We start from the raw sequence: 16,320 nt of genomic DNA, 5'->3' as shown, positions 1-16,320 counted from the left end.
GAAACGATGAGGCATGCTTTTAGCTTCAAAAGCTGAGAAATTTCTTTGTTATAATAACTGGGCTAAACACAAACTATAACAATATAGCTGAACTGATTAGAATAGTATATAGCGCTATACATCCATCAATCCATTCTTTTCTGCTTATCCAGGGGGGACAGGTATAACGGTCGACCATCCAAAGCAACGGACAGTGAAGAAAAGAGTACACAAGGGGGAGCAGGTGGTTATATGATATGGAAACAGTGACCCCAAACAAGAGAGGAGGCTTAGCTGGAGGTGGCAGAGCCGAAGATGTTCAGATTTTTTATTTGGGAGTGAGCAGGATGGACAGGATTAGAAATTGGTATAGCACAGGGACAGTTTAGGTTGAGCAGATTGTTAAAGGGAACGACCAGAAGAAAAAGATTATAATTACACAGCAGTGTTAAACATCTCAAATGTTTGAGACTTTGCTAGACTGTCTTAGCAAAAAACAGTCTAGAAAAGGTAGGACAGCATGAAAGTGGGCCAATGTACGCTTTAACAACCCCCACCAAGCGTGGAGAGGCATCCAAGCCCTCGCCAACTACATGGCCAGAGCCCTCCAACCCTTAACAGCGGCCTCAAACTTGCAGAGGAGCTCAACACCTTCTTTGCTCAGTTTGAGACCACCACTTGTCCTGCTGGTGGTCAGAAAATAACCTGAAGCTGAAAGTCCTTAAAAGAAAAGAACTCATAATGGACTTCAGGAGGCACAGACAAGTCCACTACCCTCTCATTATAAATGGAGAACATGTACTCCAACCCACCTCTGGCGCTGGTGCCCTACCCTCAATTTTAAATGCATTTAGACACTGAGGGTTTTCGGGAGGAGCCGTGCTGCTCTCTGAGAGGAAGCTAGTACCATGCTCTCCTGAGTTTTAAATGCACTTTAGAACAGCACACAACAACATTACATATGAGCGGGCGTAGGGAGGTTTGAGGTCTTCACTCACCCCGGTTCTGTTAGCCGTCAGGGCTGGGGGGCTGGGAGGAGGTGCTGGCCGTCAGACTGGGTGGTCCGCTTGCCTCCACCCCAGAGAGAAGGGTTACATCTCCTGGGTCTAGGTGCGGCTTGCCCCTCTGGGGGCGGGGGTACCTGGACCTGGGATATAGAGTATGTTTGGGGAGTGCGACTGTCTGTGCAGTGTCTATTTGTGTCTGTCTACACGTTGGGTGAGTGCCGAGTATTTGGTTGTGCATATGGGGGTGGGAATGCACGTCTGTGTCTGCGTGTGCCTGTTTGTCTGTGTCTATATGTCAGGTTGGGTCTTAGACTCAACCTCTCTGGGTACATCTCAGGCCCTCTAAAGTACGGAGGCCTATCTCTCCTCACCACACTCCCTGCCGGTGGCTGATGCCCTTAGACGTTGGTGTGTTGGTGGTCCTTGTCATCTGGGGCTGGGCGCTCATGCATGTACCGGCTCACTCCTGGTGGCCGATTGGCGGGGCCGGGCGCCTGTGGCCCGGCTGGGCTCCTTCCGGGGGGTGGGATGCCCTCAGGCCTCTGGCCTCTGGGCCTGAAGCTCGGTCCTCTCTGGCACAGCTGGCTGCCGGCGGAGCCCGCGGGCACGCCACTGCAACCCCCTCTGGCCTCTGCTCCGTAGCTGCGGGGTGACCTCTCGTTTGGGGCTCTACTCAGCTCTTCCCAGGAGGGTGGCACGGTTCCCCCCCCCTTTGGTGGTCCTCCTTGGGTCCTTGTACTCTGGGGCCTCTGGATATCTGGGGCCTGGATCTCCTCCATACCTGCTTCATACCCTGGTGGACGGGGCTATGGCTCCCCACACTCCCTAGCAGATCGTTACATGGAGAAACCTTTGGAATACAAGCATGCTGATCCACACAGGTATGCACACAGGTGTACACACGGGTGTTCACAGACGCGGACTACACCTTTCTTGGCTGCTGCCTCAAAGCACATTGTGCGCTGTCTATCTTGCGTGCTGCACAATATCGTTTATTATTTAGTATCTACTGTTATCTACTGCTAGCTAGTTTATTGTGATGGTGCTGTTTTTATTATGTTGCTCTTTGTTGTTTGCGTTCTCTTCTGTTTTTTTTCTCCATACAGGTGATCCAGGCGTTTTGTTTGTTTGTTTGTTTGTTTTTTCGTTTCTTCCCCCCTTCTCACCATCTCTTCTCCCCTTTGGTTTTCTTTCTCTCCCTCTCTTTCTTTCATTCTTTCTCCCTGTCCTATCCCCCAGTCACGTCTGTCCCGTTTGTAGCAACCGAAAATAAAATAAATACATAATTATAATAAAGGTCAATCAAATGGACCAATATGGCAAGGCCATGATGATCCACTTGGTAAAATAAATCCGCTTGGCATCTTTCTTGGCCTTAAGACAACAATTCTGATGGCTAAAGATCCAAACGGGACACAAAAAAAAATAAAATAAAATAAAAAATAAAAAATAAAAATAAATGGAGAACAGGTTGAATCTGTCTTCATCTTCGGGTTTCTGGGCACCCACATCTCTACTGATCTCACCTACAGCCACAACACCAACATCCTGGTAAAGAAGGCCCAGCAGTGGCTGCACTTTCTCCTTGTCCTTAGCCAGGATAACCTGAAGCAGAAGCTGCTGCTGGCTTTCTACCGCTCCTCAGTGGAGAGCGTGCTCTCCTACTGCCTGGTAGGCAGAGGCCACAACTGAGAACAGGCTGCCCAGAGGGTAATTAACACCACCCAAAATATAATTGGCTGCCCTCTTCCACCCCTGGGGAGCCTCACTAGCTCATCCTGTCTAAGGAAAACCAAGACAGGTGACCCCTTGCACCCCGCTCACCACCTGTTTGACCTGCTGGCCTCTGGTCGGTGCCTCAGATCAGTGGAGGCCACACCTCCAGACTTACAAACAGCTTCTTCCCCTGGGTCATTCGGACTGTCAACAAACACTAGCTCTCTAATGTGTGAGTTGTTTTGTATATTGTATATTGTTTTGTATACATTCCCTCTTGGCTGTATATATTTCTTCTGTTTGCTTTTTATTCTTGCTGTCCGCCACAGTTGGTGTGGAGCACCCACGATTTCGTTGTACACGTACAATGACAATAAAGGGCTATCCTGTTCTATGCTAATATACGGGGGAAAGTATGCAAACCTAACATGCCTATCACATTATACTTATACATATATCTTGGAATAATTTAAGAGACTTGGGATATTTCAGAATACCAAAGGCAGAAGGACCCTGAGATTACCAGTCAAAGAAGGGTGGATAATTTGAGCCCATACTTAACCCCTCCCCTACGAGGAAAAAAGGCGTATTAGTCGCCGGAAGGCAGGCTCAGGCTCTTAGGTTGGTCCAGGGACTACCACCGGTTGTCTGTGTTTGCGCGTCTGTCGGGTGCTGCTGCTGACTACAGAGGAAATTGACCTCTGGATTAGCGTTAAAACAGTCACGGTACGTAGCTTAGTTAGCCCAGGTTGAGTTTTGCAGCCTGGGATGAACTGCTCTTTGTTTAATTTTGCTTGTGTCTTTATTTGAAGAGCCTCGCTGTGGCTGCTAAGAGGCCTCAACTAACGTCGACATTAGGCGTTAGCTTAGCTATAACATTGTGCATGGTAACGCTAGCTTCCTGGTTAGCCTAAATTTTAACCGATAATATTAAAATATTATGGTTGAGCAAAAAGCAGCGAAGCCAACTTTTATGTGTTTTAAGTAATAACACGCACCAGCTTCAGTTGTCTATAAACTGTATTCAAATAAAAGGTAGCTGCTCGACTAGCATTGCAGCTGTTTAGCCCGTGTCGTCGGTAGCTAATCGTTGGTTAGCTTGAGGTAAGCTTTAACGTTTGTATTGAGTTTATTTTTCTAATACTAAGGTCCGCACAGGTAATTTTATTTATTCATGTAGTGGGATATTATTACCGTATTCGACTAATAATCATGTAAACGATCTTTCTTGCGATAGCTGACAAATTAATAGCAGTTGCTAATGCGTGTTTACTGCTAAGGTTCGTAAGTTTGTTTTCAGAAGTGTTGTCTCCTTGCACAGGCTTTTAATATCTTAACGTGTTGCCTTATAGATAATGCCCACAATAAAACTACAGAGTTCTGATGGGGAAATCTTCGAGGTGGACGTTGAGATAGCCAAACAGTCTGTCACCATTAAGACCATGCTTGAAGGTAAGTGTTGAATCACGGTAAACGTTTTGGTTATCAAGTCACAACTGCCATAAATAGGACACCCCGCAGTTCACAAATATAGGGTTTATACTTCACTTAATTAAACCATAATATGGACATAGGCTACAAATGTGTAATGTTTGAATCTTTGACAGATTTGGGAATGGATGATGAAGGAGATGATGATCCAGTTCCCCTTCCTAACGTGAATGCTGCCATCCTCAAGAAGGTACAGAATGCACATATTGAAGTGTCCAGTGGGTTTTTCGTTCACACACAGACTGTGTGGGTGGTGTTTTGTTGGCTGTGGGAGGGGTTGATTCCTTGCTTCCTGAGATGCTATTAACTAATGGCGTTCATCTTGCCTGCTCTGGAGAAGGTTATGTTTTAGATCCATGCTTCCCAAATAGTGTATGTTGTGAGGCAAATGCCCTGGAGTTTTCTTACAACCTTAGTTTATTATAATATGATGAATGAGCTGCTTATTTACTTTATCAGCAGACTTACTTGGTACACACTAATTTCCCAATTTCCCATACATAGGAAAATTATATTTACCAAAGTTTAAGGTGGAACCCCAGCCTGTTGTGTGGCCTGACACAAAGGTTCTGATTGATAAGAAGGAAGATGAAAATTTGAGAGGGGGAATTAATAACTTTCTTTGGTAAAGCAAGTAAACACTGGTCCACAGATTTAAAATGAATAAATGTCCGAAGAAAGCAGTGTTAAAGCTACCTCTCATGGCTTTAGGTGGTCAGGGTTGGCAGAAATTGTTTGGCCATATAATCATTTGCTAATCTAAAAAAGAATTTGGAAGACGAGGCCATAGAATCTGTGTGCCTTGAATTTTTGGGCTTTGCTCGTGGTTGTAGTTGGGAGGCAAATGTAAATGAAAGCGCTAGCTTCTAGCCTGTGATGGTGTCCTCGAAGATGATGTAGACTTTTGTATATGGTGAGAGGGTCTAAGCCAGGGGTGGGCAATCTCAGTCCACGAGGGCCGGTGTCCCTGCAGGTTTTAGATGTGTCCTCGAACCAACACAGCCGATTTAAATGACTAAATTAGCTCCTCAACATGTCCTGAAGTTCTCCAGAGGCCTGGTAACGAACTAATCATGTGATTCAGGTGTGTTGACCCAAGGTGAGCTCTAAAACCTGCAGGGACACCGGCCCTCGTGGACTGAGATTGCCCACCCCTGGTCTAAGCAGAGCTCGTAAGTGGCAAAGAGTGGTACTTTGTGTCCTGCGGGAAAGCTCGCCTAAGAATTTGAATTAGGTTTGGTTGTCTTCCCCTTCCCCTTGAAAGAAGCCATCTATGTCCACTGTGAGCGACCATCTTTGAACAGAGGCGGGGGTTTACGACACCAACTCTCTGCCATCTATAATCCAGTTTTGAGATCCCTTCCCAGACGCCTTAACGCCCACTCACATCCTGGGCCATCTGACCTCAGGAATTCGCATGATAAGGTGGGGCCAGGTTTCACAATGAACACACCCGAAACTCTGGCTGATTGGGACCCACACCCAGTTTCACACCTTGGCTCAGGCGATTAGAAGATCATCAGGGGGTCCTTTTGTCCCTCTGTGGGGGGATACTCCCACTAGGTTTATATCTGGGACTCTCCACCATTTGACCTTAGAACTGAAGAAGCTTCTCGGATGAGAGGTGAAACGTCTTCAAGTAAACTTAAAGAAGTCCAGACGCTTTTCTTTGCAAGCTCCTTTGACTCTTCCCCTTATAGTTTTAACATTTTAGCACTGCCAGGCTAAAGCTGAAAGAATAAGCTGAAATGATCTTCTGTGCCAGTCAATCAAAACACATCTTAGAAGCACATTGTAGTAATCTAGGAAACTTGTGTTATAGCTGGAAAGAGCTGCTGATGTATTTTCTGAGAGTAATGGGCTCAGATGTGGTTCAGAGTTTCAACAAAATCTGAACGTCAAAGTTTTGAGGTGGACCTGGAAAAATGGACAAAATGCGATTGTTTCTCATCCTCAGTTTTACCTTTTATTTTCATGCCAGCAAATCATCTAATCACATTTTTGGTAACAGAAGTCCTGATTTTTTTATTTTTTTTTCTTTCTCCTTACTACTCTCATTTCTACACTTTCTTACAAGGAGGTAACGACCTGGAATCTGTGTGAATTGATCCTAATTTGTGGCAAAGAATTACCATTTAATTTTGGTATTCAAACCTTTTATGGGCAGTTTAAACAGCTGATGGGTGCTGTGCATAATGGGTTACCTTGGTTAAAACCACATGTTTATTTGTTATTGTCTGTCTTTTTCTTTTTCAGGTGATTCAGTGGTGCACTCATCACAAAGATGACCCCCCTCCTCCTGAGGACGATGAGAACAAGGAGAAAAGGACAGATGACATCCCTGTATGGGATCAGGAGTTCCTCAAAGTGGACCAAGGCACCTTGTTTGAACTCATTCTGGTAAACACACTTGAATTATTTTGCATTTACTTTGGATTGAACTACAACTAACAGGTGTAAGCAAAACCTTGCCCTACACCTAACCTTAACAGCAGCCCCTGCACATGGTTGATTATCACATCATTGCAAATGGATCTTACTGAGTTTGTCTATATTTGTATTGAAGCAGTTTTAATAGAAAAAGGACCTTTTTAAAACAAAAGAAAACAAAAACAGTGGTTAACAGATGCTCAGTTAAACTGCAAGCCTGTCAATGGTGTCCCTGCAGTTGGCTACAGTGAAGTATCCCTCCCTTTCTTTGCAGTGACTGTCACATAATCCCACTGATGTGTCTGTCACTTAATCCTCCTCCTCTGAGTCCTGAGCTGCTGCACTTCACCCAACTTTTTTTTTTTTTTTTTTGCTTTTTATTTTATTTATGTCCTCCACCATTGCTACCCGCTGCTTCTTTCCTGGTGCCTCTATCTTAAGCCAGTTTTTGGTGATGGCCTCCTTTGCTGCAGAAAGGAGAATTTTAGCCAAGTAGCGGTCCTTTACATGTACAGCACCTTCAAAGTATCCAAGATACAAAACAAGGCAAGTTCTGGGAATTATATAATCTAATATATCACAGAGAGCCGGTTCATTCCATCCGCACAGCTTCCAACACTGTTGTTGTGTATTGGTTCGTTTATTTTTAATCTTAGGTGTAATAAAATAGCAAATTCGTTTTTTTCCAAATGAATTCTCTCCACTTTAATGATTGAGTTGTTTTTATGTTCTTTCCACGTTTCATACCACACTTTCTCAGTGATTTTTTTTTTTTTTTTAAACCAAAGTCCAGTTGTCCTGGTCTAAAGTTTTCATCGAAAGCAACCCATTTTAGCAATCCAAGCTCTTTACCAATTCCTAACTCCTTTACTGTGCCATACCATATATTTAATTTAAAGGATGTTATCGGGTTCCTATCTTGGTCTTTAGTTATGTATTCAGGGGTCTTTTTTCTACCTATGTTTGTTTGAATTGGGACATGGAGTGTAGAGAGCTCCACATCCTTCCAGCGAGCCCCATAATCATCACTACACCAATATGTTATCTGGCGTATCTGTGCAGCATGAAAATATTCTTTTAAAATAGGAAGCGACACTCCTCCTTTCTCTCTCTCTCTCTCGATCAAAGGCTTTTTGTTCGTCAAAACTTATCAACGCAGCCGGTATATTGTCTTTATGTAGTTGGTGTATAATGTGTAGGGTCCTTCTAATATTATCTGGTGCTTGTCTATTTTTGACAAAACCTGCTTGGTCCTCATCTATCAGGTCTGGTATAAATGACTGGAGCCTATTTGATAAGACTGCAGTGTAGATTTTATAATCAACATTTAACACTGATATAGGCCTGTAATTTTGGCAGTATTCCTTTTGTGTTTGTGCTTTTGGTAGTACTATGATAATTGCCTCCCTCCAAGAGAGGGAATCACATGTTTAGTGTGAATCTAACTAAAAGTCAGGTGGAGTAAGGGTATCAGTTCTTTTCCAGATTTCTTATACCATTCAGCAGGAAACCCATCACTGGATTTCACCTAACTTTTAACGTTATCTTCTCTTTATTGGGCGTAATGACAAAAGGGTATGATATCAGAAGCTATAAAAACAACACTATGCTGTGGACTTTGGTCGTGTGATTTTAATCGCTGTTTCGTAACTGTTCAGGTGCTTTCCCAAAAACAGCCAAAAAAAGAACACAAGCTTTTCTCTGAAACTACTTTTTAATGGTTTGTGGGTTTGTGCTTCACAACAGTGCTCTCGGTGCTGCATCAGAACTATGATGCGGTCTTAGGGTCAAAAGCTCAACAAACCTACCAACAACTTTTTGACATGTGGTGGTGGCGGACAGTACAAACAAGACCTTCAGCTGGCAGGAGGCAGAGAAAACAAGGCAGAAGGAAAGTTGATGTTGTGCGTTACAATTAAGGGAATTATTCCACATTTGTTTGTATTGACCACAGGAGGCAAAAGCTTTTCTCATGCACTCTGTGTGTGGGTTTTGTTTTTTGTTTGTTTTCTTCCGCTAAACAAAAGTCTTGACATTTTCTTTGCTTGAGGTTTTAAATGTTAAGGTTGTGCTTTTACACTGAGAAGTCCAAATATTTATGTGAATTAATGCATTTATAGTGTTGTAGCTTGTGTTGTATAGTTGTCTCATGCTGAGAATTTTAGGCCAGTTGAATCCTCTATAAAATCAGGAAAAACACCTTTGTGTCTGCTGTTGCATCACCAGCCTTGGTGGGTCACATCTAATATTACCTTGGTGGTAATATTAGATGTAAAGATAACACCGTGGGCTAAATGTTGCCTTAATATGCTCAGATATCTTTACCACTCCAAGTAGTCTGTGTGAGAGAGAGGGAGAGCAGCATGCATTCATATAGTTGAGCTGTGGAAATGGCATTTCTTTTTCTTTATGTATTCAAACTTCACAGTTGGCAAAATCTACTGGAATCTACAAGGACCTGTCAGAGGTCTGTGAAATATCCTACTGGCTGTAGCAGAATTGGTTTAAATGGAAGTGGTCTGGCTCTCTGGAGTGCTGATCCAGAGTCAGCAGCTGGAGTTGATATATAGTGGCTCTTTTTTTTTTTTTTTTTTTTTTTTTTTTAAATTGTAATCACTTTTATGCACCTTTGTATATACAGTGTTTATTTTCTCTTGTAGTCCTTTTAATATGCTTCATCTTTCTTAGAAAAATTATTTCTTATACTTTATTTATTTCGCTCAGTGGCCAGTTCGAGACACAAATGTTGCTTAGCAACAGCTGGAGGTCTGGTGGTTTGAGCAACTGTGTTTAGAAGAGGGAGGGATTTGGAAAGACTCATTTATTCATTTAAAAAAAAAAAAATTCCCCTCCACCTTTCTCAGCGTGTGAAACAACATGGAGTGATGTTGGGGTTCATGTAAAATGTAACCTTAGCAACGCCTGGAAGAGATGGATAAATGGGTGGTGTGTCTGTAGCTTCGTGGAAATGAAAGCGATGGTCCTGCATCAGTAACCTGAGTTGACCCCACCCCCCGTGACTTGAATATGTTTACAAGCACAAAGGCTGAGGATGCTGGAGAGGAAGGGGTTCAGAAGAGCACAGCAGCTGCTCCTGTGCCTTATGAAAATCAATACAGAAGTCTTATTAAGCGATCACTGCTCAGCATATGTAAGGCTAAATGGTTTCTACAGGGTAATTTACTTATGGATCATGGGAAAGGAGTGTTGTGTGGTGTGTGGGGTTTTTTTTTTTTTTTTTTTTTTTAAATAAATTGTATATAAATGCTTTTCAGGGATAACTATCATCCCTCATCAGACTGGTAATTCAAACTACGCTTTTTACTTTATTCAGGTGTAAATAACAAATCCAAAACACAATATGCTTTGTTGGGTTCTGAGATCTAAGTGTTGCTGAGGTATCAGTTGTCCTTGTGTGCTCTTTCACCGCCTCCCTCCCTCCTGCAGGTCCTCATTCATATCTCCGTGTTTTCTGTTTAGGCCGCCAACTATTTGGACATCAAAGGCCTGTTAGATGTCACCTGCAAGACGGTGGCCAACATGATCAAAGGCAAAACCCCAGAGGAGATCAGGAAGACTTTCAACATCAAAAATGATTTCACAGAGGAGGAGGAAGCCCAGGTACTTATTCCAACCCATCAGCTGTCTGTCAGAAAACAAGGCTTTCATAAGCAACGAGAAATCACTTGGATGTTGCGGATGGGATTAAAATGGTGATCACAAAGTTGCATTCTACACCTTTGTGGATGATTAATTTGTTCTTCTCTTCCACAGGTACGCAAAGAGAACCAGTGGTGTGAAGAAAAATAAGAGGAAGATCTTGCCAACACTACCACACTGAAAAGGATTCTCTCTGCTAACTGGTTGCACTGGCGTTGTTCATACTTGTTAATATTTACATTTAGTATATTTAGAGCCACATCCCTCGCTCCCCCACCACCATCACTTTCCCTTAATTTCTGATAATAGCATGACTATTTTAACTTGCCTGTGTGGTGTCATTAATTTAAAGCCAAGCTCTCTTCTGTTCGCGCACACTCACGTTGTGTATTGACATAAAATAAATGGTCCTGGTTTCACGGCTTTGTATCCTTTTAAAGATTCGAAGACTCCTCAGATTTCCCCTGTTATTAACTGCTCTGGCTTTTTGTTTTGTTTTTTTAAACATGACATTTTGTTTTCTTTTAGGTTAAGTGAATGAATAAAATGCATTTTTTGACAATGGATATGCGAGGGTGAATTTGTTTTCTTCTTTTTGCTCTGTAAATGTGTCCATTTTGTGAAACCATGTCAAGGAGACGTTTATAGGAAAAGTGAAGTTTGAGGTAGAATAATTACTTTGTTTTTAAATGCATAATGTCCCCCTGGACTCGAAGTACTTGTGTTATCACGCAGCGTTGGGTAACACATGCCCTGTTGTAGCGAATTGAAAACTTTTCCCAGTTAAGCTCTGATGCTGGTTTTTGGGATGCTCAAACATACTGAAGGAGTAAATAAAACATTAAATGGATGGTGTCTGTCACTTTTTGTTTTTAGTTGTGGTTGGTGGGGGTCTAACTCTCAAAGAATCATGGACCAGATAGTCAAAACACTTTATTACAACAATCAAAAACACAGTAACACATCAAAGGCATTTAAAAGAAATAAAATAAAATAAAAAGCTGGACATCTTTGAGGTTCTGCCACTATTGCAAACTACTTCTAGCACAATAGCTCTCTCTGGTGGAGGGAAACTATATTGCTGTACAAAAAACTCAGCTTATAGTTTGTCCACAGAGTTAGAAGCTGTAAGCAGAAAGGAAAATTAAAGCCTTATTTAAAAAAAATCAAAATGTCTGTTACGTTAGCTGTAAAAATGCAGAGTAAGACCATGACACTTAACAAAAAAAACTTTGCACAAGACAAACTAATGTATTGCTTTAAGAAATGGTAGAAACTAACTTTTTTTTAAAAGAATATTTTTTAAACTTTTTAATTTTTTTTTACATAAAACCATATAAAAGTTTAATTATAAAACTTTACAACACAATGCAATATAATAGTACCCATTTGGTCTCAGTTTAATCTGCTGCGCTGGAAAAATGTTCAAAGGAAAACAAGACTTAAACAAAAAAAAAACAATAACACTCTTCTGAGGGATTCCCACCTGTAGAAAGCCTGACCTTAAAAATCATGAGATTCATACAAAAAAATACCACTAATAATGCAAAAACACAATGTAACAGTTGTTGAAGCCATAGATTGACAGCCTGAAAGTGCCTAAAAGTAATGTGAACTTCAGAATTTTCTTTTTAAAACTGCTGGAAATATATATATATTTATATATTTTTTTGTCAAAGAAGCTGCACAAGTATTCATAAAAATGTTTGGGGGGAAAAAAAGAGGAAACTTAGAGTCAGACTGTGAAATGGCATCTATTGAAAGTGAATCCATGCCTCTTGGAATCTGAGGTTCTGCTGGTCAGGTTGGGTGGCAGTTGGTCCTTGCTCCCCTCTTGTGGTTCTTATAAATGGGTGATAACATTTCCAGGAGATGGATGTGATGGTGAAGCTTTAAGAGTAAAAGTATGTCAGATTGTCATCGCTATGGAGTTACTTATCCATAAGGTATGATAATCACTTCAGTTGAGTTTTAACTGCAGCAGGTGGAGCCAAAGAACCGCAATCATTTTTTTATTGTTTTGTTTTTGCATGCACTTTAGCATTGCTCGCTACTATGTGTTCTAAAGCTGGTGGATTTTTGGTCACCAGTTCAGCGACTGGATCCTTCAAATTGGCTTGTGTCCTCAGCTTAATGTAATGTCACGTGACAGATCTCTTTGAGAAGGACTTTGTGACCGTAAAAATGCAGATATTGAAGAATCCAGCCTCTGAACTAAGAGACAGCTACTGTCCTACTGAGGATAGGGTGGGGTAGGGGAGGGATCGATGCCTTCAACTTGCTCCTTTTTCTGTAACATCAAATGAACCTCAGGGGGAGGGGGTGTACATAAAACTGATGTCAGCTGATGAGGATGATCGTAACGGCTCTGGAGGAAGCTGAGGAGTGCGGGGGTTGTTGATGCGAGCAGACCACAGCCATCACTGGGTCTCCGTTAGCACTTTGAGAGAGAGTCCTGCGGCCTTGGGGGCCGACAGCACCGACGGGCTGTGCGTCTGCTTGCTGGACAGTTCCGGGTGTGCGTGGGGGTGCTTTGCTGCGAGCGTGCGGAGGTCCTCGCGTTTGCCGGCAGACTGCTGCGGAGTTAAGCGCGTGTGTGAGAGTGCATGCGCTGGCGGAGACAAGGGGAGACGTGCCGAAGGGGAGGTGGGCGGCGGGGAGCAGCCCGGGGAGGGGGGCCGCTGGTGCTGGAAGAGACGGTGTCGGGCGGGAGAAGGGGACGGGGGAGAGTCTATAGCACTTAAATCTGAAGAAGTTGGGCTGGGGCAGCCTCCTCCTTGAAGGTAGCGAATGCACTTCTTTTTCCTCCTAGGAACAGTCAGAGAGAGTTATCTGTGAATAAAGTGTGGATGGTAAATGTCAGCAGGCTTTAGTGAAGATGCAACATTCACACTGAGGTCAATGAGCAGGGACACAAATGGACACAGCGAACAATAGCAGTATGTGGATGTCTCTACGTGAAGGAGGTCAGTTCCAGAGCAATGTAAATGCCACCATTTGCACATTGTGAGTCTCTGTGCGTTTATGGCAAAAGGGTGATTTCTGTTAGACACGCAATGTGCATCACAACAGTGTCAGATGCAGATTGGCTTACCACAGCGTCAGTCTGTGTTGCTCCAGGACGACAATAGCAACTGACCAGTCGTGCTGTTGTTTAATTCAGTTTTGCTTATATAGAGCCAAATCACAACAACTGTCACCTCAACGTGCTTTATATTACAAGGCAGAGATCCTACAATCAAATGAGAGCCTTTGAGCGAGCAGTTGGCGACAGTGGGAAGGAAAAACTCCCTTTTAACAGGAAGAAACCTCTGGCAGAACCAGGCTCAGGGAGGAGCAGCCAACTGGTTAGGGGTGAAGGGGCGGAGACAGGACAAAAAACACACTGTGGAAGAGAGGTGGAGTTTAATGACAACTAATGAATAAATGCAGTGATGTGTAAGGATATAGTGAGAGCTTCAGTGACAGGGATTTGAGAATGAGGGGAAAGTTTGCTTTCCTGCTAGCTCGTCATCTTATCCTTAAAATTGGAAAGGTCTCGTGTTCCCTTCCCATATGAGATTGCTGAGGGATGTCATGACCTACTTGAAGTTAGGAAAGCTTAAATATGCTAGTTGTGTAAGACATGGGCCCTGCTTACATGGGAATGTCCATAACAAACCAATTTTTCTTCGTTTATGCTTGTTTGTGTGTGTGCTGCTGCTGTTTGAGTTGTTTGTCGTTCTTCTTTTATGCACCCCTATTCTGAAATTGTGTCATTTATATTTAAATGTTGACTATATCACATTAGAACTGAATTGCAGAGCAGACTGTAAGGGAACTTTCTTCCTTTCAAAAGGGACTTTTCCCTTCCCACTGTCACCAAATGCTTGCTCACGAGGAGTCTGATTGTTAGGGTTTTTTCTCTGTCTTTACTGTCTTGAGGCAGCTGTTATGTGATTTGGTGCTGCATTAAAAAACAGAATTCAAACAGTACTGTATAAAATCTGATAAAGTGAAGTTTAAAAAAGAAAACACAAAAGTCAGACATGATTTTTTTTTGGTTTTTGTATTTTTTCTTCTGTTTTCAGTTGAAGTTTTTAATTTAGCTTTAACATAGTGTAGTTTAAAATAGCCCCTTCCATCCGAAAGGCTTGAAAAGCCCTATTGGTCAGTTGAAATGAGTCCTGTAGCAACACTAATATGATGTCATAGGAATGACAGCAGTACAGCTCTAATCCCAGGTTTGAAAAACTGAGATATAATAAAAAAAAAGAAAAAAAGAAAAAAGAAAAAGTAGATAAAGATAAACATCTGATACAATGTTGTGCAGGAAATATCTTTAATTTTGGTCCTTGGCAATAGAATAGTTGCAGCTGACCAGGGTTGCATGTAATTATTAATAGTAGGGAATCTACATCTTCATATCTCTTCTGAGCATCTTAGATTTAACCCCTGACAAATACTGATCCCTATTAAAATGAAACTAAACCAAAACAAGAAAAGCAGAATAAATCAAATTGAAATGAAAAAAAAATTCAAAATATAATAACTCTCATCTGAATTGTGGACACCGGACCTTTTGTGAAATAAAGCAACTCCTTAAAATCTTTAAAAAGATTTCATTTTTTGAACTCTTCTCGCACCTTTATGCTAAGCTAAACTTGTGAACGTCTGCTTCTATAGTTGATGCAAAGGCTATAAACCTTGTTGATCCTTTCATCCACACAAAATCCTGATAACTGAAACCAGGGAATACCACTCGACTTTAAAATGACTTTTAAAAAATCACCCCCGTGATAATATTAGTGCTATTAGCATGAATGAATGAACTCCTTTGATTAAAGATTTAACACACAGAGCCTGCAAGTTGACACTTTCACTTAACCTAAGCACCACAAAAGTAGTATTAGAATTGCGTAGCAATTAGTTTGGAGTTTCAGTTTTCTACTTCTTTTTGTTCTGAACCGAATGTATTACATGTGTCTAATAGGCAATCAGCAGTAACCCTGCTGTGCTTTGTGAGGTGTTATACTTAAAAGCAGACTTGTGTACCGCTGAGTGCAGCATCAAAGCAGTTAACAGGATCCCATGATCATTACCAGAATATGATATGAGTCACCGGGTTTAACCGCAAGGAAAGGCGCTAGGCCATATTTAGAGAGGGAGAGAGGCAGGAAGAGTGCAATAGAAAGTGATTTCTAAATGTCAGAGTTCACCATCAAAAGGCGCCCGTTACCACATCGCATGAATGGAGAAAGTTGAAAGCAGATGGGCATGAGAATGCCGTCAAAATGCAAAGCTGCAGGGAGCGCACTAGTGTGTGTGTGTTTGTGTGGAGCTGTGGTGATAAGGATTTGCTCTAACCACATTCAGCCCCCTTTGTTCTCTCAAAGCGAAACAAACTCACACACACACACACATTCAGATTTCCATGACGTGATGGTGGGGAAGACGACAGGGTTTCTACAGTGCTGTGGTGGTAGAAACTTTTTCTGCAGAACCACACAGATCCCTGACTCCTGCAGCAAAGCCGTTGGGCTGCCGTGCACCGTGAATCCTGGCGCGTCTCAAACCCGGCCGTGCGAGCTGCTGACGGGCCCGCTTCTGATCATTTATCTTGTGCCGCTGCCATTTGTCAGCTCTCGCTGGGGAGAAACGCATCCGAGAGCGCTGCAGTTTTGAGAATGGATTTAAAAATAAATAAATAAAGAAGACAAATGAGCTGCTCTGGCAGATAAATAAAACAACCGGTGAAGCCGGCGTACCTGATCTCTAAATAATCCCTGCGCACCCAGTTTCCTTTTACTTTTATAAAACACCAACTGCCTCGGACTAATCCTGTGCTGACAGAGGGAAAAGAGGGAAATTCCCAGCTTGAGTTTAGAAACGTGGCTCCCGACGTGTTTTAATGATTCCAATATGGCGACCTTGGAAACATACATCTGTTTGAGCTTCTTCACTCAAAGAAATATTATGTGGAAGTTTGACCTTTGACAAACGGTGATGCTATTAGTTACATAAGGAAGGAATACTGCTCAACCATCTGTCTGTTTGC

The 16,320-nt window shown here is 42.3% G+C and overlaps 2 protein-coding genes across 5 annotated transcripts in view; one reads left to right on the top strand and one right to left on the bottom strand.

Annotated features, from left to right (window-relative positions):
- The first annotated feature begins 3,292 nt into the window (after window positions 1-3,292).
- Window positions 3,293-11,133, top strand: skp1 (S-phase kinase-associated protein 1). Its single transcript, XM_084940737.1, has 6 exons — window positions 3,293-3,428; window positions 4,055-4,154; window positions 4,310-4,383; window positions 6,450-6,593; window positions 10,104-10,244; window positions 10,398-11,133. The coding sequence occupies exons 2-6, from the start codon at window positions 4,058-4,060 to the stop codon at window positions 10,431-10,433; spliced, it is 492 nt and encodes a 163-aa protein (XP_084796863.1). The 5' UTR covers window positions 3,293-3,428; window positions 4,055-4,057; the 3' UTR covers window positions 10,434-11,133.
- A 70-nt stretch (window positions 11,134-11,203) lies between these two features.
- The window catches only part of tcf7 (transcription factor 7), a 74,175-nt gene continuing 69,058 nt past the window's right edge, over window positions 11,204-16,320 (bottom strand). For all 4 annotated transcript variants that reach the window (XM_084940733.1, XM_084940734.1, XM_084940735.1 and 1 more), the window contains one exon: window positions 11,204-13,091. In XM_084940733.1, the coding sequence (XP_084796859.1) occupies window positions 12,704-13,091 (388 nt within the window). In that variant the 3' untranslated portion in view covers window positions 11,204-12,703. The remainder of the gene's footprint in view (window positions 13,092-16,320) is intronic.

Source organism: Perissodus microlepis, chromosome 10, assembly GCF_051167445.1.
Source record: "Perissodus microlepis isolate ML-2025 ecotype Zambia chromosome 10, ASM5116744v1, whole genome shotgun sequence".
Lineage (NCBI taxonomy): Eukaryota > Metazoa > Chordata > Actinopteri > Cichliformes > Cichlidae > Perissodus > Perissodus microlepis.
The sequence above is the reverse complement of the archived record's forward strand: the minus strand, read 5'-3'. Positions and strand labels throughout refer to the sequence as shown.

What these genes read in the sequence shown, in the direction of transcription:
- skp1 (XM_084940737.1), top strand. Translation starts at nt 4,058, where the DNA reads ATGCCCACAATAAAACTACAGAGTTCTGATGGGGAAATCTTCGAGGTG. An exon ending in CATTAAGACCATGCTTGAAG is followed by an intron (nt 4,155 to 4,309) that starts GTAAGTGTTGAA and finishes AATCTTTGACAG; the next exon opens with ATTTGGGAATGGATGATGAA. An exon ending in CCTTGTTTGAACTCATTCTG is followed by an intron (nt 6,594 to 10,103) that starts GTAAACACACTT and finishes TTTTCTGTTTAG; the next exon opens with GCCGCCAACTATTTGGACAT.